This window comes from Hypanus sabinus, chromosome 13 (genome assembly GCF_030144855.1).
Source record: "Hypanus sabinus isolate sHypSab1 chromosome 13, sHypSab1.hap1, whole genome shotgun sequence".
NCBI classification, from domain to species: Eukaryota; Metazoa; Chordata; class Chondrichthyes; order Myliobatiformes; family Dasyatidae; genus Hypanus; species Hypanus sabinus.
The window spans coordinates 71064658-71089280 of NC_082718.1; the positions used below are offsets into that span (position 1 = coordinate 71064658).

The following is a 24623-nucleotide window of genomic DNA, read 5'->3' on the forward strand; positions in this document are numbered from 1 at the left end:
GGATTGGGGAGCATGCCCTATGAGAATAGGTTGAGTGAACTTGGCCTTGGAGCGACAGAGGATGAGAGATGACCTAATAGAGGTGTATAAGATGGTGAGAGGCATTGATCATGTGGCTAGTCAGAGGCTTTTCCCTGGGCTGAAATGGCTAACAAAAGAGAGCACAATCTTAAGGTGCTTGGAAGTAGGTACAGATGAAATGTCGGGTTAAGTTACGCAGAGGGTGGTGAGTGCATGGAATAGGCCTATGGCGACAATGGTGGAGGTAAGAGACTCCTGGATGGGTACATGGAGCTTAGAAAAATAGAGGGTTATGGGTATCCCTACGTAATTTCTAAAGTAAGGACATGTTCCACACAGCATCGTGGGCCGAAAGGCCTTTATGTGCTGTAGGTTTTCTATGTTTCTGTGTTTCTATGTCTATTAAATAATTAAGTTAAAATAAGTAGTGCAAAATAACAGACATAAAAAGTAGTGAGATAGTGTTTATGGGTTCAATGTCCATTCAGATGGCAGTAGGGAAGAGGCTTTTCCTGAAGCATTGAGTGTATGCTTTCAGGCTTCTGTACCTCCTTCCCAATGGTAACAATGTGAAGAGGGCATGTCTGGGTGGTGGGGATCCATAATGATGAATACTGCCTTCCTAAGGAACTGCTCCTTGAAGGTAGATAGATGGATCCCAAAAGAAACAATGTCACCATAGCATTACAAGTGCACAGATATACAAATAATAGAAGAGAAGTAAGAAATATTTTAAAAAAGTTGCCTCTAACAGGAAGGGATCATCACTTCCCTGGCTATAGGCAGACTCATTAGAGAGTCTAATGGCCGAGAGTAAGAATGACCTCATACTTCACGCTTTAAAGCAGCGCAGTTGTCTTAGTCTAGCACTAAAAGTGCTCCCCTGTTCAGCCAAGGTGGCATGCAGAGGGTGAGAAACATTGTCCAGAATTGCCACGATTTTCCGTAGGGTCCCTTGTTCTATCATAGCCTCCAGTGTGTCCAGTTTGACTCCTATAACAGAGCCAGGCTTTCTAATCAGTTTATTGAGCCCTGATAGCAAAACCCGTGTTGATGATATTACCCCAGCAGACCACCGCAAAGAAAATTGTACTGGTGACAACAGACTGGTAGAACATTTGAAGGAGAGACCTGCAAACTCCGAAGGACCTCAGTCTCCTCAGGAAGTAGAGGTGACTCTGGCCCTTCTTGTACATAGCCTCTGTGTTGGTGTTCCACCCTAATCTGTCAGCCAGGTGTCATGGATCCTATGGAAGCTGGTACCCATGATGGACCTGACTAATTTTACAACTTTCTTCAACTTATTTTGATCCTGTGCAGTAGCCCCCCCACCACCCCTAATACCAGACGTTGATGCAGCTGGTCAGAAAGCTCTGCATGGTACCTTTGTAGAAGTTTCCGAGTTATTTAGTTAAGAAATCAAACCTCCTCAAATATCTAATGTCCTTTGTCCATTTAATTTTTCCATTTATTTCAGGTGCAGATATTTGTTCCTTTATGATTCGTCAAAGGTTAGAGAAGAGGGTGACCCAACAAGTTCTGGGATATATTACTTTTTTCCCTCACAGGTGAGATCTGTGTTTCAAGGAAAGAGGATGTGGGCAAGGAGGGTAAAGAGGCTGATTCTTATTTCAGATGCATCGAACATTATTTGTTATTAAGTGTTTTGCATTGTTATTGAGATTTGTGAATGTCTTTAGAAGAAAGTTTTACAAACTTTACAACTAGTTGACTACATTTCTTTAGCAAGGCTTCTAGATGGTCTGCAAGGTTAGAACGCATGGATCCAGAGTGAGTTTGCCAGTTGGGTTTGGGCAGGGTCTTGCTTTTCAGGTTAGAAGCCTCGGGGATTGTTCTCTAGTTTGTCAAATACTTTAATGATTTGGATGATATATAGGTGGCATGATCAGGAGATAACACCAGATAGAATTCTGCAAAAGTGTGAACTCCCTTACAGTCATTTCCCCTGTGTAAGAGAGTTCAAAACTATGGGATATAGACTTAGAGTGAGAGGGGAAAGACTGAAAAGGGAACTGAGGAGCAAATTTTTCACACTCAATGGTGAGTATACGGAATAAGCTGTCAGGGAAGGTGGCTGAGCCAGGTACAATAACTGTACTTAAAAGACATTTGGAGAGCAGCAGTCTGGAACAAAAAGGGCCAAGCCCAAACAAATGGAGCTAGCTTGGTGGCACCATGATAACCATGGATGAGATGGGCCAAAGGGCCTGTCCCATTCTGTACGATTCTACTTAATGTTGCTTTCTGGAATGAAAGTGGAAAAAATCTCTTCTTACTATTCCAAACCACAGCCAAGAGATTTTTCCCAGAATGATGGTGAATATTTTTAACTTGGGGATGATAAATACTTGTTCATTATTGCATCCTGAGAAGTTGCTGAGGATACTTCATGCATTATACAGCATTCTGAGGAAGCTATGGAAATACAAATCGTTCTCTCCTATCTCTTGAGCAGACCAGTGTTGACCAACAGGAGTTACTCTGTGGGCAGATCGCTGGAGTAGTCTGCTGCATTGCTGAGATCTCAGGAACTCCACCCAGGCTAATACGCTTGCGAAAGCTGAAGTTTGCTATACAGGTGGATGGGGAATATCTTTGGGTAGGTATCATGTATCAAGCATACAGTGGACAGCAATGACTTTTTCCCAGGGCAGAAGTGGCGAACATGAGGGGGCAAAACTTTTAAGACACATGCATAAAACAAAAATGGAGGCTATGTGGGAGGGAAGGATTAGATTGACCCTGGAGTAGGTTAAAAGGTTGGCACAACTTTGTGGGCTGAAGGGCCAGTACCGTGCTGTACTGTTCTATGTTCTTTTTATATTTGTATCAGAAATCTATGCTAAGAATTTCTACCCCATCGTTTATCATTTCTATTAAATGTATATGTTTGCTGTGGTCTATTAAAGGCTCTTGGATGTGCCCTAGATGTCCCTGATGAGAGCTGTAAGCAGTTTCTGGATCAACTCATCGGCATCTTTACATTTTACAATGGATTCAGTAAACATATATACCAGGTAATACTTTTGATTTGTTTCCTGGTTTGAAAGTCTGCACAAAACTGCATTCACTTTGCAGTAGGCCAGGCAGCAACACAATCGAGGTTTAGGCCCGAAATGTTGACTGTACTCTTTTCCATGGTTGCTGCCTGACTGGCTGAGTTCCTTCAGCATTGTGTGTGTGTTGCTCAGATTTCCAGCGTCTGCGGATTTTCTCTTTGCAGTGATTAATTTGTTGCAGAGGTATCCAGAAATGCAAGTTCCAATCTCAAAACTACTGTTGAAGAATTTAGATTCAAATAATTAAATACATTTAGAATTAGGTTGAACAATTGGTGGCATTTAGTTCAACGATGTGGTATTGGAAACCCGCTGTGGTGTTCAGGTCCAGTCTGCTGGCCACCGAGTGGGATTAGACATGAACAATAAGGGATGGACATGACAGTCACCCATAAAGGAATAACTAAAAGACACTATCAGTGACTGTATAGCATCCCCGTGTATATTTCCCTCATCAAGATCAGCAACATCCCAACCTGAAACATCGACTGTCCCGTTGCTTCCTCAGATGCTGCTTGACCTGTTGGGTTCCTCTGGCTGTGTTTGCTGTTCCAGTTCAAAGCTCAAAAGTTCAAAATAACTTTATTATCAAAGTATGTATATGTCACAAAATACTACCCTGAGATTCATTTTCTTGCAGGCATTCACAGTTGAACAAAGACTGACAAACTGTGCAAACGCAAAAAAAGTAGTAATAATAAATAAATAAATAACACTGAGATAAATGAATAATACTTATAGGTTCCAGTGTCTGCAGTCTCTTGTGTTTCTGCACAATTTTATATTCCTGGATGAGTTTTTTTCCCCTTTACTGGATCACTTGTTTGTTTCCCAAGGAAATGCAGAATACGGTGTCACATTTAGGTGCACAGAGCTGCTCAAGGTGGTAAACAGGAACATAAATTCATTGTGAGACGCAAGAGATTGTCAACTTGAACCAAATTTTAGCATTTTTTTAATCTAGTTCTCTAGCCTGCGTGAGAATTCCACTGAGCCAGTTGCATGACCTGATGTAGAAGGTCAAAGGTGAAGGTTACTGGACGACTGCTCCAAACCAAATTCAGTTAAGAGCAACACTTTGCTCTCCTGAACCTGCCTGAATGCAGTTTGTCGTTTACCAAATCCTTGACATTTTCATTTATTTCTTCACAGGTGCGGGATCGGAGAGAGCTGGCCTGCCAGTGGGATCTGTACATGGAGCATATCCAGCAAGCCAACAGTGGCCTGCATCACACTTTCAATTCCCTTTGGAACCTGGACAGGACTGATGTAAATCCAGAGAGATGTCCCTTTTTTGCACCTTGCATTTGGGGATTTATTTTATATCAGTAACTCCTCATGGTCAAAGCAATAACAAAAGCAATCAGATTATTCACTGAAGTCCTTCTTCATCCTGACACCCTACTGGGCATAGGTCACTGACAGCAGCTCGCCAGAATCCTCTGTCCTGGGCCAGTCATTCAAGTTTTCCCAGATGTAGCCCATCTTCTTGGTGTCAGATCCGTCCTCTCCCAGAGATGGTGTTTCTGCAGCTCTGGGTTTTTAACGGGATGGGGTTGGTAGCCTCACTCCAAACCCTTCTCCTTCCACAACTGGGCTTGGCACCATTCATGCCAGGGTTATTCACTGAAGTAGTTGTACTTAATTTGGTGGATAAATTCATTCAGTCCATTGTCCCATACTAGCTCTTTGAAAGAGCTGTCTGATTAGCCTTGGTTGTCTATAATTTATTTCCTCCATTTTTCACTGTTGGCTTTCCTTCTATCAATTTTTCTGGAAATGGGTGGCAGACTATAACAACATATATGGAATTATTTCTTAAAACTTCGTTAACACAACTGTGAAAGTACAACTTAGTCTTTCATCAGCCAGAACATGTTTGGAAGTACCTAGTAAACAATTTAGTCAGTGTTCCCTGTAACATGCGTACATGTGCAAGCCCACATATCTTTTGATATGAGCACACAAAGGAATTTAAACTGCACACAAAAGATTGTCACCCTCTTCCTCGTAGGCTTGTTAGATATATTCACGATTGTACACAATCACATTTCAATTTCCAGTTTCCGATACAGACTGTGTTGACAACGTGATTTGTCTGCAGATTTTAGAGTTGGCTTATTTATACTGCTTTTATTGAAGAAATTATTGATTCACTATGTCGTATTCTAAAGAAGCTAAGGACATGAAATGCAAAACAACTGCTAGTTCATTTAAAGTGCAATAGACTATGAAACGATAGAAATTGCTACACTGAAAGCTTACAAGGTCAGGATTATGCAGCTACGAGTAATATTTATGTACAATACAGAAACTGGTGTTACCTGTGTGTATTGTCACGATGCAAGCATTGCTGGAGAATTTGCAAGTGGGAAAAGGTGGAGTGATTATTTGGAAACTTGATGTTTTAAAGTGTCATTTAGAAAGCAAATCACATATGGAAGGTGTGCAAACCTTCGGCAAAAAAAATCCCTCATTACCCACTACAGGCCTGCTATTTGTGTTTTGTGAGATTGCAGATGAACGAGAGTGAAAATGAGCAAACCCAGAGGAAATCAAAGTACTTATTGACAGTGGTTTGCTAGCTGTTAAAATTAATATGATATTGAGTGTGCACATGGTGTGTCACTGGGCAAAAAATTGCACTGTACAAGATTTTTGTGCAGTGGTCATTACAAGTTAGAGGGGCCATTGAACCTTGGTGAGATTCAGTAACTCTGTCCACAGTTGCAACTGCCACTAATAACATCCACGGCGGGACGCTATGGTAGTGTAGTGGTTAGTGTAACACTTTACAGACCCAGCTGTCAGATCAGGATTCAATTCCCACTGTACTGTGTAAGGAGTTTGTATCTTCTCCTCGTGACCCTGTGGGTTTCCTCACACATTCCAAAGGTGCTCCTCTGCACAGCACTGTTGTAATGTGTGGTTACATCTAGATGGAGGATGGCCAGCAGGAACTTAAATTCATGGTGAGACATCAGACATTATCAACATGAACCAAAATTTGGGGATTTTTTTCTCTCATTCACCAGCCTGTTTGAGAATTTTTCTGAGTCTGTTGCATGACCTAATGCAGTGTCAGCAAATGAAAGTAAGGGTCAGGGTTCATAAGTTGTGGACCTGCTATGTTGGCACCGAAAGTATGGCAACACTTGCGGGCTGCCCTTATCCAGCAAGTTCTCGGACTGTGTTAGTCGTTAACTCAAACAAATTTCACTGTTTTGGTGTACAGTAAATCTAATCAAACAACACTGGTAGAAAAGCACTGATATAAATTTCACTGTATGTCTTGATGTTTTGTTCTAATGGTGTACAGTAAATCTTATCAAACAGCACTGATACAATAGAGCACTGTGATTGGATTGATCAGACAGAGTTTCACACCTCCTTATTCTAAAATCTATTTCACATTACCAGTATATTAAGGCACTTGGTCTAGAAGGACTGGGTGACTTGTTGCAGCCATTATTGCCTCCTGCATGCAGCTGTCCATCATTTGTATGAAGCCTGGGTGCGTGGCCTGCAAGAAGCCAAATGCTGCAAAAGCAAACTGACGGTATAAATCTACAGGACCAAGAAAGCCTCTAATGAGTCACTATAAACAGCTCGGCCCCAGATTAAGAACCAGAGCCTGAACGGTAATAATCTCTAGATTGTAAACTCAAGAGATTCTGCAGGTGAAGAAAATGGAATCGCTACTCTTAGCCCTTATGAAGATCTCAGCCCAAAACATTGACTCTTTAAATCCTGTCCTGCTGAGGTCAGCATTTTGCATGTGTTACTGTGAATATCTGGATTATTACCTGAACTATGCCCAGACTGGCAAAAGCCAACTAAATTTGGGGAAATTTAATGTTTGCTTCAAGTACTGGTGAAATAGAACCAGTTCTAGGTCACTGGGTGCACTGCTAATGCTTTCCTTGAACAAACTCTGCTTATTGCATTTGATGCTTGATCATAGAACATAGAACGATGCAACACAGTACAGGCCCTTTAGCCCATAATGTTGTGCCGACCTTTTAACCTCCTCCAAGATAAACCTAACCCTTCCCTCCCACATAGTCCTCCATTTTTCCTTCATCCATGTTCCTAAGAGTCTCTTCAATGTTTTTAATGTATCTCCCTCTACCACCACCCCTGGCAACATGTTCTATACACCTACCACAGCCTGTGTAAAAAAAAGACCTTACCTCTGACATTTCTTCCAATCACCTTAAAATTATGCCCTCTGATATTAGCCATTGTTGCACTAGGAAAAAGTCAGTGGCTGTCCACGGTATCTGTTTCTCATCATCTTGTGCACCTTTACCACTTGCTTTGGAATGGGTTTATTATTGTCACATTTACTGAGATACAGAGAAAGGCTTACCTTGCACACTGTACATACAGATCAGAGCATTACACAATGCATTGAAAAGAGGGGAACGATGAAATGTAAGTAGATCTGTATGAGTAGTTTGAAATGAGCCACCATGCATCAGTCCCATCTTACATCAATCTTCTATTCATTTTTGTTTCCATCTCAAGTTCCAGTTTATTGTCATTCAGCCACATGCATGTAAATCGCAAAGAGAACAATGTTCCTCTAGAATAAGGTGCACAACACAGTACAGACTGAATAAATCACACATAAAGTAATATTACCGTCAATAAATTAACAATTATAAAATATATTCTAGAAGACTAACATTTAACATCTGGTGCATTTATGACATGTTAAAAAGTAAACAGGATAACACTACCAGCAGTTCGCATGAGATGAGACCAGGGTGGTGGCAGGGAGTTCAGTAGTCCTATGGCTTGGGGGAAGAAGCTGCTTCCCCTCCTAAAAGTCCTTGTCCTAATTCTACTGTACCTCCTGCCTGATGGTAGGGGGTCAAAGAGATTATGGAATGGATGGAAATCCTTGCCATAGCTATTTATTGCTCAATATGCATCCAATCTGTTATTGTGTCCTCCTCTACTTTATCAATACCAAGTGTAGTCCAGGTCACCGCTTTGCCAAGCACCTGAACTCTGTCCTTCTATTCCCATTCTCACACTGTCTCTGCTTCACTTGCCTGTACATTGGTCTGAACCTACATGGATTTATCAATGCAAAGTGTAGTCTCGGTGACCGTTCTGCCAAATGACCTGAACTCTGTCCTTCTCTTCCCATTCTCACAGTCTCTGCTTCACTTAACTGTACATTGGTCTGTCATGGAAGGTGCTGACCAGTTCTTTGCTGTCTGTCTCCACCAGGTGGATCCCCTCCTGCTGTTGAAAGCTGCTCTCATTTTACAGAACTGCCAGCGTTGCCCAGAGATCCTGGCCGGATGCATCCTCTATAGAAAACTGTAAGTCTACATACCACTTGCTTGGCCATAGACAGCACATTAATCTCCATTAACAGGTTTTGTTTAAGGATGTATGGATTTATTGAGGAAAATCTGCTTTAATACATATGCAGTTGATTTAACTATGCAAGTCAGGAAGTCGTATTGCACTTGCAAAAAGAATTTTGATTAGGACACACTAACGATAGTGTGAACAGCAAATCATAAACATTCTGGATTCTGCAGATGCTGGAAATCTGGGGTAGCACACACAAAATTCTGGATGAACACAGTAGGTCAGGCAGCATCTTTAGAAAGGGATAAACAGTCAATGTTTTGGCCAGAGACCCTTCAACAGGACTGCATGAAGGGTGTCAACTGGAAATATTGTCTCTTTATGCCTTTGCATAGAAACTGCCTGACCCGCTGAGTTTGCCAGCATTTTGTGAATATTGTGTGCAGTTCTGGTTGCCACATTTCAAGAAGGATGTGGAGGCTTTGGGCAGGGTGCAGAAGAGGTGTACCAGGATGCTGCCTGAATTAAAGAGCATTGGCTATTAGGAGAGGTTAGACAAACAAGAGACTGCAGACACTGGGAATCTGGAGAAATGAATAAAGTGCTAGAAGAACTCTGGGTCAGGTAGTATAATTGACTGTCCACTTCCCACATTAATGCTGCCTAACCCACAGATTTGCTCCAGTGCTTTGTGTTACTGTTCGACAAATTTAGATTATTTCCTCTGGGGCATCAGAGTCTGAGGGACAGTCCAAAAGGAAATTCATTATTTGTAAAATAATTAGAGACAGACAAGGTGGAAGTTTCAAATATTTGAGGGCATACTGTATCTTTTAGCTGAGAGGGCGTCCAGGCCAGTGATGACCCCTCTCCCCTCCCCCCAGGTCAGGAGGTCTAGGGTTGAAGCTCAAGATCCAAAGATTCAAAGTACTGTGACTTGGCAGGACCTGGGCTTGATACCGAAAGTCAAAGACTGAAGATCAGAGACCAAAGTCAGCGAGTCTGGAACTCAAGGCCCTAAAGTCAAAACCCCTATGTTGGTGCATCTGGAAGTCAGAAGCCCAAGGTCTGTGAGTACAGGCCAAGTCTGGAGGTTGGAGGCCTGGAAGCAGCCTGTCCCGGTATTTGAGGTCTGAATGTGGGTATGAGTGGGTGGATGGGATGGAGAAAGGAGGCTTGTATTCCTGTTGTTGTGCTGATCATTGTGGGCACGCTGAAACATGTGACTGCAGTACATTATTAGGTTGTTAACACAAATGAAACATTCCAACATACACGTGATAAATTAATGAATCTGACACCTGGCCAGATGCTTGATTTACTTGGTGCAGAAGATCCAAACACAATTTGGGCTAGACTCTGAGGTGTAATCACAGTCACCATGGACAACCTGTCACCGTGGTTACTAGACATCTGCATTCTTGCATTATCTTTCGTATTACCCTGTGTCGACTGTACCTCTCGGTAACCTTCTACACTCCAGAGCATATAGACACAGTCTCAAATATAGCCCCTTGAAGATTGTGCACCTTAACTGAACAGGACTTCATCTTGAGTTAACTGTGGTCCGTAAGGTTAGAGTTGGAGAGTCAGAATGATTTCAACATCCTTGGATTAGGGTTGTGGATGTAGCTGTCACTTTGATGCTGTATACACAGAGGTGAGCCAAGGATCAGGCTTCTCATTGCCTGTGGACATTCCTCTCCAGGTTTTCATGAGAATGAAGGTTGCTCAGGGAACAGACAGAAGACAGTTGGAGATCGCGGAAGTCAAACTCAGTGATTTCAGATGGGGGGGGGATAAAAGCCCCAAAGTTATTATGGTCAACGTGTTAATACGTTTGTATATGCTGTGCTTAAATTTCCACAGAATAGTGAGCTCTCAACTCCTGCCTGAAATAACAGCCAAGATACTGGCTTACCAGCCTGGCATCTGTGGTCAGGTGAGTCAATGAATCATTGTTTACACAGAGAAGCCCTGTAAATGTTTAAAGAACAACTCTATGCAGAGCTGTGATTTACTTGGTGATGCACCATCAATAACTCACACTGAGACGTAGGCGAGATATCGGCTTTTATTGACTGGAAGAAGGAACCAGGAGTGAGTGTCTATCATACAAGGTCTTGGAGACTGAGGCCGATCTTCAGGCCGCAGGTCTCCTTTATACAGGGGCCTGTGGGAGGAGCCACAGGAGCAGTCAGCAGGGGCGTGTCCCGACAGGCACATAGTTCACCACACTTGGTGAAAATTTTAAACTGTTCTCTGAGAGAATACAAAATATTTTTGCATATAAAGCATTTTTCAGTGATGAAAGAGTTAAGTAATTCCACCATAATATCTGCTTGCACCTTCCTTGAATGTTTTTTTCGATCTGTCTTCGGTCACTGTGTGGCAAACCAAACTGTGATGCAGGCATTTGTACTGCTGTATTCCACAGTAGTATTTACCTTTATTCCTTAGCTTCTGTGCACAATGAAGGTTCTCTTAAGACACTCTCTTAAGGTTTCTGCAGTGCTGGAGAGCTCAATAAATTTGCCTCATTGAGAAGCAAGTGCCTTATCGATTGGTGATTGAAACAAAGTCTAGTGGAAGGCTTTGGTACTTATAGAAATTGAGTCCTCTTGTCATCCAGAGGACTTTGATGAAGCGCTGAAAAGCCTGTGCTAAATTCATACAGCCCTTAGATGTGTAAGAATGGTTCACTTCTCTTTCTCACCAATCAGCCTTTGCTATCCACAAATTTTATCAGGGTAAAGCTCTCATTTGGAATATAGCTGAGGTTTAATGTCTGTTTACACACTGTCAATCATCCTTGGCTTCCCTGACTTGCATAAGAGTTCTTTCAAGAAACTGGGGGGGGGGAGGGGGGGAAGAAGGCTATAGTCCTTAAAACCTGCCCCACCAATTTCAATATAAACACCTGCCCCAGGCTTGTCTTTGTACCAGTTCCCCACAGCCTCTAGTTCCTTGATTTATCAAAAGTCTATCTACATCCTCTTCAAGTGTCCTCTGAGGTAGAAATTTCCAGAGATTCGAACCCTCTGTGAGATGAAATTCAAGCACATCTAAGTCTAAAATGACTACCCATTTATCTTGCAACTTTGCCCCTTCATTCGAGATTCTCCCTTAGTGAAACATTCTCAGCATCTACCTGTCTTGTCCCTTTATGACTTTATAATGTATGTTTCAATATGATATAAATTTTACTTTGAACTTTGATTACCCCCATCTAAACTCCAAAAAATATCATTCCAGATGTATTAGTTGCATGCAAATTTATTAGGGCATGACTTCAGGATTGAAGGATGTCCTTTTAGAACTGAGATGTGGAAAAATTACTTTAGTCAGAGGGTGGTAAATCTGTGGAATTTGTTGCCATGAGCGGCTGAGGAGGCCAAGTCATTGGGTATTTAAGGCAGAGATAGATAGGTTCTTGATTAGTCAGGGCATCAAAGGGTATGGGGTGAAAGCAGGGGAGTGGGGATGACTGAAAAAAATTGGTTCAGCCCAGGATTGAATGGCAGAGCAGACTTGAATGGCCTACTTCTGCTCCTATATCTTATGGTCTTATGGACAGTTCTCTCATTACAGGAATTAGCTATGCAAAAGCTCTTTTAGACTTCCTCCTAATCCAGTGTACCTTTGTTAAATAACAAATGTCCATAGTTCACTGATTTTTGTCTCCTTTCTTTAATAAGGTCATCACATTGACAGTTTTACAAACCGTTGCTACCCATTTGGAACTTGCAAGAATGCAAGAAACTCAGAGCAGGAGTTGACCACAGTCAACTTGACTGCTTTGAGGTCAAGTTGAGGAGTTGACCCTCAAGCCTTCCCCCACCATTCAATATGATCATAGTTGATCCAAGTTGGCTTCAACTCCTCTGTGCCAGTTTCCCATTATGCTGTCATGGTAGTGTAGCGGTTAGTGTAACACTATTACAGTGCCAACGGCCTAGGTTTTACTATGCCACTGATTTTTATGTTCTTTAGGTGCTTCAGTTTCCTTCCATATTGCAAAGAAGTATGGATTAGTAGGTTAATTGATCACACCATCAAAGTACACCCACATGGTCAATTAACCTACTAGCCCATGTATCTTTGAATGTGAGAGAAAACTTCAGTACCCCGAAGAAACACAGGCAGTCACAGGGAGAAGGTGTAAACTCCTTACAGACAGTGAAGGAATTGAATCTGGGTCACTGCAGAGTGTACATGCCCAAAGCCATCAAATTCTCCTCATACAACAACCCTTTCATTCCCACAATCGTTCTTGTAAATCTCCTCTGGACCCTCTCCAATGCCAGATCACCCTTTCTTAGATACAAGGCCCAAAACTGCTCTCACAACTCCAAATGTGTGATATTTGGGTGACTCATGCACGACAACACCTAGGTCCCTCTGGATTTATCTCATATGCAGTTGCTGTCTATTTAAATAATAAAGCTGCATTTCAATTCCTCTGACCAAAGTGCATGACCTCATACCTCCCCATATCAGCCTCCATTTGCCAGGTTTGCATCCAATCACTCATTCTATTTATAACCTGTCACAGAATCACAATGTCCTCATTCCAACAAGCTCTTCCACCCATTTTTTGGTTCATCAGCAAACTTAGAAACCTTGCATTTTGTTTCCTCCTCCAACTTATTCATATAAATTGCACACAGCTGAGGGATAGAGACTAACCTTTTGTTTCTTTTATCTCTGCAACCACTTCTTTTAAAATTCTTGAGTACAGGCCATGTGTTCCTGACAACTTGCCTGCATTTAGTTTCATTTTGTTTTCCCGGTGCTTTATTCCTTGTGATAGTTCATCCTTCCTGTTTGAAACTAGCCCATATGTTATTCTTGAGATATTTGCAGTGTCCTCAACAATGAAAATTGTTGCATGGTGGATTTAGATTCGGGTTTATCTATCACAATTACTTTGAAACATACAGTGAAATGCAACAGCAACATGAGTGAATCTGCAGATGCTGGAAATAAATAAAAACACAAAATGCTGGCAGAACTCAGCAGGCCAGACAGCATCTATGGGAGGAGGTAGTGAGGACGTTTTGGGCCAAAACCCTTTATTAGGAGTCAGGAATCCTGATGAAGGGTTTCGGCCCGAAATGTTGTCATGGGCTAGTGAAATGCAACATTTGCATTAATAGCCAGCACAGCCTAAAGATGAGCTTTAAGAGCCCATACATGCAGTGCCAACTTATCAAGCCCACAACGTTCAACTGAACAAGAGTAAAACAAGCCTCATTTCGCCCTGCCACTCACAGCTCCCCAATCTCAGGTCAGTCGGCCTCTAGGCCTCCAGCCTTCAGTGAACTTACGGACTCACATTTGCTTAAGCTATTACTGTTCCTGTTACTAATTCCTCTCTCTCTCTCTCTCTCTCTCTCTCAATCTCTCTCTCCCTCTCTCCCTCTCCCCCTCTCCCCCTCTCCCCCTCCCCCTCTCTCCCCCTCTCTCCCCCTCTCTCCCCCTCCCTCCCTCTCTCCCCCTCCCTCCCTCTCTCCCCCTCCCTCCCTCTCTCCCTCTCCCTCTCTCCCCCTCTCTCCCTCTCTCCCCTCTCCCCCTCTCCCCCCCTGTCCCCCTCTCTCTCTCCCTCTCTCTCTCTCTCTCTCCCCCCCCTTTTTACATATATACATTAGAACACTTCTGTTTGTTTTAATATCACTTGCCAGTTTCTCAACATTGGTTTTCTGCTTCCTTATTAGCTAATCAGCCCACTGTTAGTTCTCTCTCTCTCCCCCTCTCTCTCTCTCCCCCTCTCTCTCTCTCCCCCTCTCTCCCCCTCTCTCTCTCTCCCTCTCTCTCCCTCTCTCTCTCTCCCTCTCTCCCCCCCCCTTCCTTTTTACATATATACGTTAGAACACTTCTGTTTGTTTTAATATCACTTGCCAGTTTCTCAACATTGGTTTTCTGCTTCCTTATTAGCTAATCAGCCCACTGTTAGTTTTAAAAAGGCCCCAGAACTCTGGCTGATCTCCAACTTTTGCCATGCTCTAGGTTTTAGTTTCTGATTTAGTACTTCCCGATTTCCTTGTTAAGCATGGATGGTTCCTTTTCCTCATAGGGTTCCCCTTTCTTATTGGGCTACATTTCTGTTGAGTGTTATCAGCTCCTCTGGCCTTGCTGCCTCCAAGGTACTTCTAGTTTTTTTTCACTAACGTATCTTTCTGTCCTTATTATTCTTAAGACATGAAGTTTGAGCTTATCTAAGGTTTGAATAATATTATCAGGCTTGGGGAAATCCTTATATTTGGAATGTGTATCTCCCATTTTGTAATCCTTATCTTTTCATCCAATGGGCTGTAACGTGCTCACAGTTTCTGGGAACTCAATCTTCTCAAAGTTGCAAACGTGGCAGCGTCTCTCAGTCCCAAATTAATTATAAGACCATAAGACAAAGGAGCAGAAGTCGCCCATCAAGTCTGCTCCACCATTTTATCATGAGCTGATCCATTCTCCCCTTTAGTCCCACTCCCCCGCCTTCTTACCATAACCTTTGATGCCCTGGCTACTCAGATACCTATCAATCTCTGCCTTAAATACACCAAATGACTTGGCCTCTACTGCCTCCCGTGGCAACAAATTCCACAGATTCATCACCCTCTGGCTAAAAAAATTTTTTTTCATCTCTGTTCTGAATGGGCACCCTTCGATCCTTAAGTCATGCCCTCTCATACCAGACCCCCACCATGGGAAATAATGTTGCCGCATCCATTCTGTCCATGCCTTTCAACATTCAAAATGTTTCTATGAGGTCCCCCCTCATTCTTCTAAACTTCAAGGAGTACAGTCCAAGAGCGGTCAAACATTCCTCATATGTTAATCCGCTCATTCCTGGAATCATTCTAATGAATCCTCTCCGAACCCTTTCCAACACCAGCACATCCTTTCTTAAATAAGGAGCTCAAAACTGCACACAGTACTCCAAGTGAGGTCTTACCAGTGCCTTATATCCTCAACATCACATCCCTGCTCCTATACTCTATTCCTCTAGAAATGAATGCCAACATTGCATTCGCCTTCTTCACCACCGACTCAACCTGGAGGTTCACCTTAAGGGTATCCTGCATGAGGACTCCCAAGTCCTGTTGCATCTCAGAACTTTGAATTCTCTCCCCATTTAAGTAACAGTCTGCCCGTTTATTTCCTCTACCAAAGTGCATGACCATACACTTTCCAACGTTGTATTTCATTTGCCACTTCTTTGCCCATTCTCCCAATCTATCCAAGTCTCTCTGCAGACTCTTTGTTTCCTCTGCACTACCGACCCCTCCACCTATCTTTGTATCATCAGCAAACTTAGCCACAAAGCCATCTATTCCATAATCCAAATCATTGATATACGATGTAAAAAGAAGCGGCCCCAACATGGACCCCTGTGGAACACCACTGGTAAACGACAGCCAACCAGAATGGGATCCCTTTATTCTCACTCTCTGTTTCCTGCCAATTAACCAATGCTCTATCCACATATGTAACTTTCCCGTAATTCCATGGGCTCTTATCTTGTTTAGCAGCTTCATGTGTGGCATCTTGTCAAAGACCTTCTGAAAATCCAAATACACAACATCCACTGCATCTCCCTTGTCTAGCCTACTTGTAATTTCCTTAAAAAATTGCGCTAGGTTTGTCAGGCAGGATTTTCCTTTAAGGAAACCATGCTGAGTTCTGCCTATCTTGTCATATGCCTCCAGGTACTCCATAACCTCATCCTTGACAGTCAATTCCAACAACTTCCCAACCATTGATGTCAAGTTAACAGGTCTATAATTTCCTTTTGCTTCCTTGCCCCCTTCTTAAATTGCGGAGTGGCATTTGCAATCTTCCAGTCCTCTGGAACCATGCCAGAATCTATTGACTTTTGAAAGATCATTGCTAATGCCTCTGCAATCTCCTTCAGAACACGAGAGTGCATTCCATCTGGTCCGGGAGATTTATCTGCCCGTAGACTATTCAGCTTCCTGAATACTTTCTCTGTCGTAATTGTAACTGCACACACTTCTCTTTCATGACACCCTTGAGTGTCCAGTATACTGCTGATGTCTTCCTCAGTGAAGACTGATGCAAAATACTCGTTCAGTTCCTCCACCATCTCCTTATCTCCTATTACAATTTCTCCAGCATCATTTTCTATTGGTCCTGTATCTACTCTCACCTGTCTTTTACTCTGTATATACTTGAAAAAGCTTTTAATATCCTCTTCAATATTATTTGCTAGCTTCCTTTCATAGTTCATCTTTTCCCTCTTAATGACCTTCTTAGTTTCCTTTTGTAAGCTTTTAAAAACTTCCCAATCCTCTGTCTTCCTGCTAATTTTTTCTTCCTTGTATGCCCTCTGCTTTGCTTTTACTTTGGCTTTGACTTCTCTTGTCAGCCACGGTTACATCCTGTTTCCATTTGAAAATTTCTTCTTTTTTGGAATATATCTGTCATACACCTTTCTCACTTCTCACATAAACTCCAACCACTGCTGCTCTGCCGTCCTTCTCGCTGGTGTCCCTTTCCATTCAACTTTGGCTAGTTCCTCTTTCATCCAACTGTAATTTTTCTTTACTCCACTGAAATACCGACACGTCAGATTTCGGCTTCTCTTCACTTTCACAGTGAACTCAATCATGTTATGATCACTGCCTCCTAAGGGTTCCTTCAACTCAATCTCTTTTATCACTTCTGGTTCATTACACGGTACCCAACCCAGTACAGCCGATCCCCTAGTGAGCTCAACAACAAGCTGTTCTAAAAAGCTATCTCGTAGAAATTCTACAAATTCTCTCACTTGAGATCCAGTGCCGACCTGATTTTCCCAATCCACTCGCATGTTAAAATCCCCACAATTATCATAATATTGTAATATTGCCCTTCTGGCAAGCTTTTTCTATTTCCTGTTGTAATTTGTAGTCCACATCACTGCAGCTGTTTGGAGTCCTGCCATCAGGGTCCTTTTACCCCTGCGATTTCTTAGCTCAACCCATAAAGATTTTGCACCTTTCGACCCTATGTCACCTCCATCTAATGATTTAATATCATTTCTTACCAATAAAGCCATGCCACCCCCTCTGCCTACCTGCCTATACTTCTGATACACCATGCATCCTTCGACGTTCAGCTCCTAGAGACCTGCATCCTTTAGCCACACCTCAGTGATGGCCACAATATCATACCTGCCAATCTGTAGCTGTACAACAAGATCATCCACCTTATTCCTTTTGCTGTGTGCATTTATGTATAACACCTTAAGTGGAGTATTTGGTACTTCTTGCTTTGATTTCACTGCAACTTTATTGCACTGCAACTCATCCCAATGGCTGCAAATTTGCCCCATCACCTGCCTGTCCTTCCTGGCTTCTTTACTGCTCACTATCTTAAATTTATTTCTGTTTTCTCCCCCCCTCCGCTCTAACATTCTGGTTCCCATCCCCCTGCCAAATTAGTTTATACCCTCCCTAACAGCTCTATTAAACCTTCCCACCTTATGTACCAAAACTGCACGTGGTTAGAACTCCATAGCTTATTCGGGACAGAAGAATCTGCAGATGCTGATTTAGATTCAGATTTGTTTATCTGTCACATGTGTATCAAAACATACAGTGAAATGTAAAAGTGAAACTCTGATGCAGGGTTTTGTCCAGAAATATCATCAATTCCTTTCCTCTCACAGATGCTGCTAGATCCACAGATTTCCTCTAAATATTTTTGTTGATCCAGAACCTTTCTGATTCTCATTCCTCAGTTCTTGAATGATGGAACAGTCTTGGTGAGCCAAATGGCCTAATTCTGCTTGTATGTCTTATGGTCGTGGCTATTAAATTACAAGCTATGCTTCCAGATTACCTCCCCAACTCTTTGTCCCTTCTGTTTCTTTGTCACTCTACCTTTAGGAAGGTTGCTTTCTGCTGTATCAGAAATGTAGACCTAATATTTTCAGAGAAGCACTCGTGTGAATTCATTTGATAATATTCCATATTTTCTTTTGGCTATCTGGATTATACAGATATTCACCAGAAGCTAAGTGTTCTGAAGTGTTAGTTGATATTTTTGTATAGTGTTTACAAGGTTTAATTGGATCACTGCCTTTCTCTTTCTAGAATCCGACAGAGAGATCAGGTATGATTTCACTTTTACTTAATTCTTAAATGTTGTGTGTCTTCCAGCTGTAAACTCCTTGCTGTAGTAGGATCCAGGTATTCAGACCTGTGGCAATACTTCACTCAAGGGCATAGTCTTTACACATGAGCTTAGAAAATATTGGAGGAATGACCATCAAGCACAGGGTCATAGAGGTCAACAGCAGGCCTTCTGTACCAAGGGAGAAAGAAAGGGGGAGGGGAGCACCAGAGTAAGATGGAGAGCAGGCAAGGAGTTATTGTGAGAGAGCCAGAGAGAGAAAAGAGAGAAAAGAGAGAAGAGAAAAAAACAGAAGAAATTTATTTTTCCCCTTTTTTCTCTTTTCTCTCTCTGTCCCTCTCACAATAATTCCTTGCCTGCTCTCCATCTTTCTCTGGCATTCCCCTCCCCCTTTCTTTCTCCCTAGGCCTCCCATCCCATGATCCTCCCCTTTCTCCAGCTCTGTATCCCTTTTGCCAATCAGCTTTCCACCTCTTAGCTTCATCTCTCCCCCTCCTGTCTCCTCTTATTGTTTCAGATCTCCCCTTTCCCCCCACTTTCAAATCTCTATCTGTTCTTTCAGTTAGTTCTGACGAAAGGTCTCAGCCTGAAACGGTGACTGTTCTTCTTCCTATAGATGCTACCTGGCCTGCTGCGTTCTATCAGCATTTTGTGTGTGTTGCGGTGGGAATTGTACCCGGGTCACTGCCACTGTCAAAGTGTGAGTGCTAACCTTACAGATAGTGGTGGAATTGTACCTGGGTCACTGACACTGTCAAAGTGCGAATGATAACCTTATAGAAAGCGGTGAGAATTGCACCCCGGTCACTGTCCCTGTCAAAGTGTGAGTGCTAACCTTACAGATAGTGGTGGGAATTGTACCCGGGTCCCTGACACTGTCAAAGTGTGAGTGCTAACCTTACAGATAGTGGTGGAATTGTACCTGGGTCACTGACACTGTAACAGTGTGAATGATATCCTTATAGACAGCGGTGGGAATGGTACCCAAGTCAGTGACACTGTCAATATCTAAATGATAACCTTATAGAAAGCGGTGAGAATTGCACCCCAGTCACTGTCCCTGTCAAAGTGTGAGTGCTAACCTTACAGATAGTGGTGGGAATTGTACCCGGGTCCCTGACACTGTAACAGTGTGAATGATATCTGCTCAGCAGCTGTGCTGCCCTTTTTCTCAGTCGCCTGATGGAGTTATACATGTAAAGGGAAAATTACTTGGGTAGATCTGTTCCCAAAAGTCAGGACAAATCTATCTGGGCTGTTACCGTCTCGTTGGTCTGCCAACAAAGAGCTGAACAAAGACCGTAGAGCTGAAGTACAGAACCAAAACATGCCCATTAAACAAATGTTTGCCTGTTTGAATGTAAGAAAAATAAGATTATTCCAGCTTAACTTGGAAATAAAATTCATTGTAGTTAACATGCTGTGGAGATCTCGTAGAAGGTAAATCCATTTATTTCCTTCCTGAAGGTGGCAGGAAGATATTTACTGAACCACTGCAGTCCTTCTGGTGAAGCTGTTGTCACAGTGCTCCAGACATGGGTGACTCAGGGGTTTACTGAATGATAATCAGGACTGGCAATGCTTTTTCACATTAGCATAGTACGTGATGCAGGGGGTGTCCTCTTGCACCAACTGCTCTCAGTCTTCTTGGTGGTAATGTCACAGAGTCACACAGCAGGGAAACAAGCCATTCAGCCCACCAGGTCTGTACTGACCAAGTATCCATTTACACATTTTAATCTCAGAATTCAGGTTCATTATCACCAGCATGTGTCATGAAATTTGTTAACTTAGCAGCTGTCCCTGATTTCTGCTAGTAACAACAGGAAGAGGATATATCCTGGGTGATGGGGGTCCATTGTTACGTATCCCGTAACTGGATAACTTACCAGCAAAGATAGAGAGGTCCGTTGAAGTCTGGTGGCACTATTTTCAAACGTTTTTATTTAAAAAGGGGCACAAAAGTAAGGTTAATACAAACATTCAGATAATGCACGTCATCAATACTCAATCTAAAGCGCGGGTATAGTAATAAGCATCCTTAAGAAATAATCTCAACTGTTGTCTAGGGGATATAAAAGTCACTCAGAAGTCTGCGGGCTTCAGCCTTTTGGGGAATCGCTGGGTTTCACGTGTTTTAGAGAGATTGGTGAGAAAAGGAAAAAACTTGCCCGGGTCTTTTTGAAGCAACTCCGTTGAATCAGGGGAGCGTTGGTTCCCCGTTGTTAGTTCGAAGTCCTTTTCGGTGTTATCAGCCACCCGCTCCCCAGGCAAAGGAGAGGCGGAACGCACGTGGCTTTGTATGGCTTCCCGCTAGCACAGGAGCGCTGAGGGATGGTGTCCTTCTGGTGCGTCACTGGGGTACCGCCTCCTGCAGTCCTTTTATCTGGACTTGCAGAGTTGTAGATGTCCATCAACGTAGGGTGATGCAATCCCCACCCCAACATTGCCCGAGGGTGTCCATATCCATGGTAGCTGTCACGTAGCAGGGACATGCACTTCACACAGGTGTCTCTAAGACCAATGGCCAAAACTGTTGCATTGTCTCTCATTTCCTGGGTCCAAGACCCGAATTAATAGTGATCTTGCGATTCTCCGGAAGGAGGGGGCTGCTCCCGCCCCTTCGGCCCCTCAGAGCTGTGGTACATTCATAACACCATAATAATGGACACCGCCTTTCTGAGACACAGCTCCTTGAAGGTGTCTTGGATACTACGGAGGCTAGTACCCGTGATAGAGCTGAATAATTTTACAATGTTCTGTAGCTTCTCTCGGTCCTGTACAATAGCCCCCACCCTCCCCCACAGACCAGACAGTGATGCAGCCGGTCAGAATGCTCTCTATGGTACATCTATAGAAGTTTTCAAGTGCTTTAGGTAATGAACCAAATCTCTTCAAAGTCCTAATGCAATACACCTCCTGACTTGCCTTTTTTAGCGCTTCATTGATAGGTTGGGACTAGGTTAGATCCTCAGAGATCTTGACACCCAGGAACTTGAAACTGCTCACTCTCTACTTATAACCATATAGCAATTACAGCACGGAAACAGGCCATCCCAGCCCTTCTAGTCCCTGCCGAATGCTTACTCACACCTAGTCCCACCGACCTGCACTCAGCCCATAACCCTCCATTCCTTTCCTGTCCTTATACCTATACAATTTTACTTTAAATGACAATATCGAACCTGCCTCTACCACTACTATTGGAAGCTCGTTCCACACAGCTACCACTCTCTGAGTAAAGAAATTCCCCCTCGTGTTACCCCTAAACTTTTGGCCCCTAACTCTCAACTCATGTCCTCTTGTTTGAATCTCCCCTACTCTCAATGGAAAAAGCCTATCCACATCAACTCTATCTATCCCCCTCATAATTTTAAATACCTCTAACAAGTCCCCCCTCATAATTTTAAATACCACTAGCAAGTCCCCCCTCAATCTTCTATGCTCCAAACAATAAAGCCCTAACTTGTTCAATCCTTTCTCTGTAACTTCGGTGCTGAAACCCAGGTAACATTCTAGTAAATCTTCTCTGTATTCTCTCTATTTTGTTGACATCTTTCCTATAATTCGGTGACTAGAACTGTACACAATACTCCAAATTTGGCCTTGTACAATTTTAACATTACATCCCAACTCCTATACTCAATGCTCTGATTTATAAAGACCAGCATACAAAAAGCTTTCTTCACCACCTTATCCACATGAGATTCCACCTTCAGGGAACTATGCATCATTATTTCTAGATCACTCTGTTCTACTGCATTCTTCAATGCCCTACAATTTACCATGTATGTACTATTTTGATTATTCCTACCAAAACGTAGCACCTCACACTTATCAGCATTAAACTCCGTCTGCCATCGTTCAGCCCACTCTTCTAACTGGCCTAAATCTCTCTGCATGCTTTGAAAACCTACTTCATTATCCACAATGCCACCTATCTTAGTATAATCTGCATACTTACTAATCCAATTTACCACCACATCATCCAGATCATTAATGTATATGACAATCAACATTGGACCCAGTACAGATCTCTGAGGCACAACACTAGTCAGCGGCCTCCAACCTGACAAACAGTTATCCACCACTACTGTCTGGCAGCTCCCATCCAGCCACTGTTGAATCCATTTTACTATTTCAATATTAATACCTAATGATTGAACCTTCCTAACTAACCTTCCGGGTGGAACCTTGTCAAAGGCCTTACTGAAGTCCATATAGACAACATCCACTGCTTTACCCTCATCAACTTTACTCATAACCTCTTCAAAAAGTTCAATAAGATTTGTCAAACATGACCTTCCACGCACAAATCCATGTTGACTGTCCCTAATCAGACCCTGTCTGTCCAGATAATTATATATACCATCTCTAAGAATATTTTCCATTAATTATCCACCACTGATGTCAAACTTACAGGCCTATAATTGCTAGGTATACTCTTAGAACTCTTTTTAAACAATGGAACCACATGAGCAATACACCAATCCTCCATCACCATCCCCGTTTCTAATGACATTTGAAATATTTCTTTCAGAGCCCCTGCTATTTCTACAATAACTTCCCTCAAGGTCCTAGGGATTATCCTGTCAGGACCTGGAGATTTATCCACTTTTATCTTCTTTAAAAGCGCCAGTAGTTCCTCTTCTTTAATCATCATAGTTTCCATAACTACCCTACTTGTTTCCCTTACCTTACACAATTCAATATCCTTCTCCTTAGTGAAAAAAAATCGTTCAAAATCTCCCCCATCTCTTTTGGCTCCACACGTAGCTGTCCACTCTGATTCTCTAAGGGACCAATTTTATCCCTCACTATCCTTTTGCTATCAATATAACTGTAGAAACCCTTCGGATTTATTTTCACCTTACTCACCAAAGCAACCTCGTGTCTTCTTTTAGCTTTTCTAATTTCTTTAAGATTCTTTTTACATATTTTATATTCCTCGAGCACCTCATTTACTCCATGCAGCCTATATTTATTGTAGATCTCTCTCTTTTTCTGAACCATGTTTCTAATATCCCTTGAAAACCATGGATCTCTCAAACTTTTAACCTTTCCTTTCAACCTAACAGGAACATAAAGATTCTGTACCCTCAAAATTTCACCTTTAACTAACTTCCATTTCTCTATTCCATCCTTCCCATAAAACAAACTGTCCCAATCCACTCCTTCTAAATTCTTTCGCATCTCCTCAAAGTTAGCCTTTCTCCAATCAAAAATCTCAACCCTGGGTCCAGTCCTATCCTTCTCCATAATTAGATTGAAACTAATGGCATTGTGATCACTGGACCTGAAGTGCTCCCCAACAGATACATCCGTCACTTGACCTATCTCATTCCCTAACAGGAGATCCAACACTGCCCCTTCTCTAGTTGGTACCTCTATATATTGCTGCAAAAAACTCCTGCACACATTTTACAAACTCCAAACCATCCAGCCCCTTTACAGACTGGGCTTCCCAGTCGATGTGTGGAAAATTAAAATCTCCCACAATCACAACCCTGTGCTTATTACAGATATCTGCAATTTCCTTACAAATTTGGTCCTCCGATTCTCATTCCCCATTAGGTGGTCTATAATACACTCCTATGTGTTACTACACCTTTCCCATTCCTCAATTCCATCCAAATAGCCTCAGTAGACGAGCCCTCTAATCTATTCTGCCAGAGCACCTCTGTAATATTTTCTCTGACAAGCCATGCAACACCTCCCCCTCTTGTACCTCCAATTCTATCACACCTGAAGCAACGAAATCCAAGGATATTTAGTTGCCAATCACACCCCTCCTGCAACTACATTTCACTAATAGCTACAACATCATATTTCCAGGTATCAATCTCAGCTCATCCACCTTTCTTACAATGCTCCTAGCATTAAAATAGATGCATTTAAGAAATTCTCCACCTCTTACTCTCTGTTTATCACTAACGGTGCAAACAACTTTATTATTTTCTTTTTCTTCCTTCTCCCATACATCTGTTCTACACTCTGGTTCCACTGGAGTCTCACTAGCAAACCTACCTGCAAGGATATTTGTCCCCCTCC

At 42.5% G+C, this 24623-nt stretch overlaps 1 protein-coding gene across 5 annotated transcripts in view; it reads left to right on the forward strand.

Annotated features, from left to right (window-relative positions):
* The window catches only part of hps4 (HPS4 biogenesis of lysosomal organelles complex 3 subunit 2), a 91603-nt gene that overhangs the window by 26964 nt on the left and 40016 nt on the right, over positions 1 to 24623 (forward strand). For 4 of the 5 annotated variants that reach the window (XM_059987860.1, XM_059987859.1, XM_059987861.1 and 1 more), the window contains 7 exons: positions 1499 to 1589; positions 2498 to 2641; positions 2952 to 3059; positions 4254 to 4370; positions 8346 to 8440; positions 10305 to 10377; positions 18533 to 18551. In XM_059987860.1, coding sequence (XP_059843843.1) covers positions 1499 to 1589; positions 2498 to 2641; positions 2952 to 3059; positions 4254 to 4370; positions 8346 to 8440; positions 10305 to 10377; positions 18533 to 18551 — 647 coding nt within the window. The remainder of the gene's footprint in view (positions 1 to 1498; positions 1590 to 2497; positions 2642 to 2951; positions 3060 to 4253; positions 4371 to 8345; positions 8441 to 10304; positions 10378 to 18532; positions 18552 to 24623) is intronic. The other variant, XM_059987863.1, reaches the window with a different exon arrangement.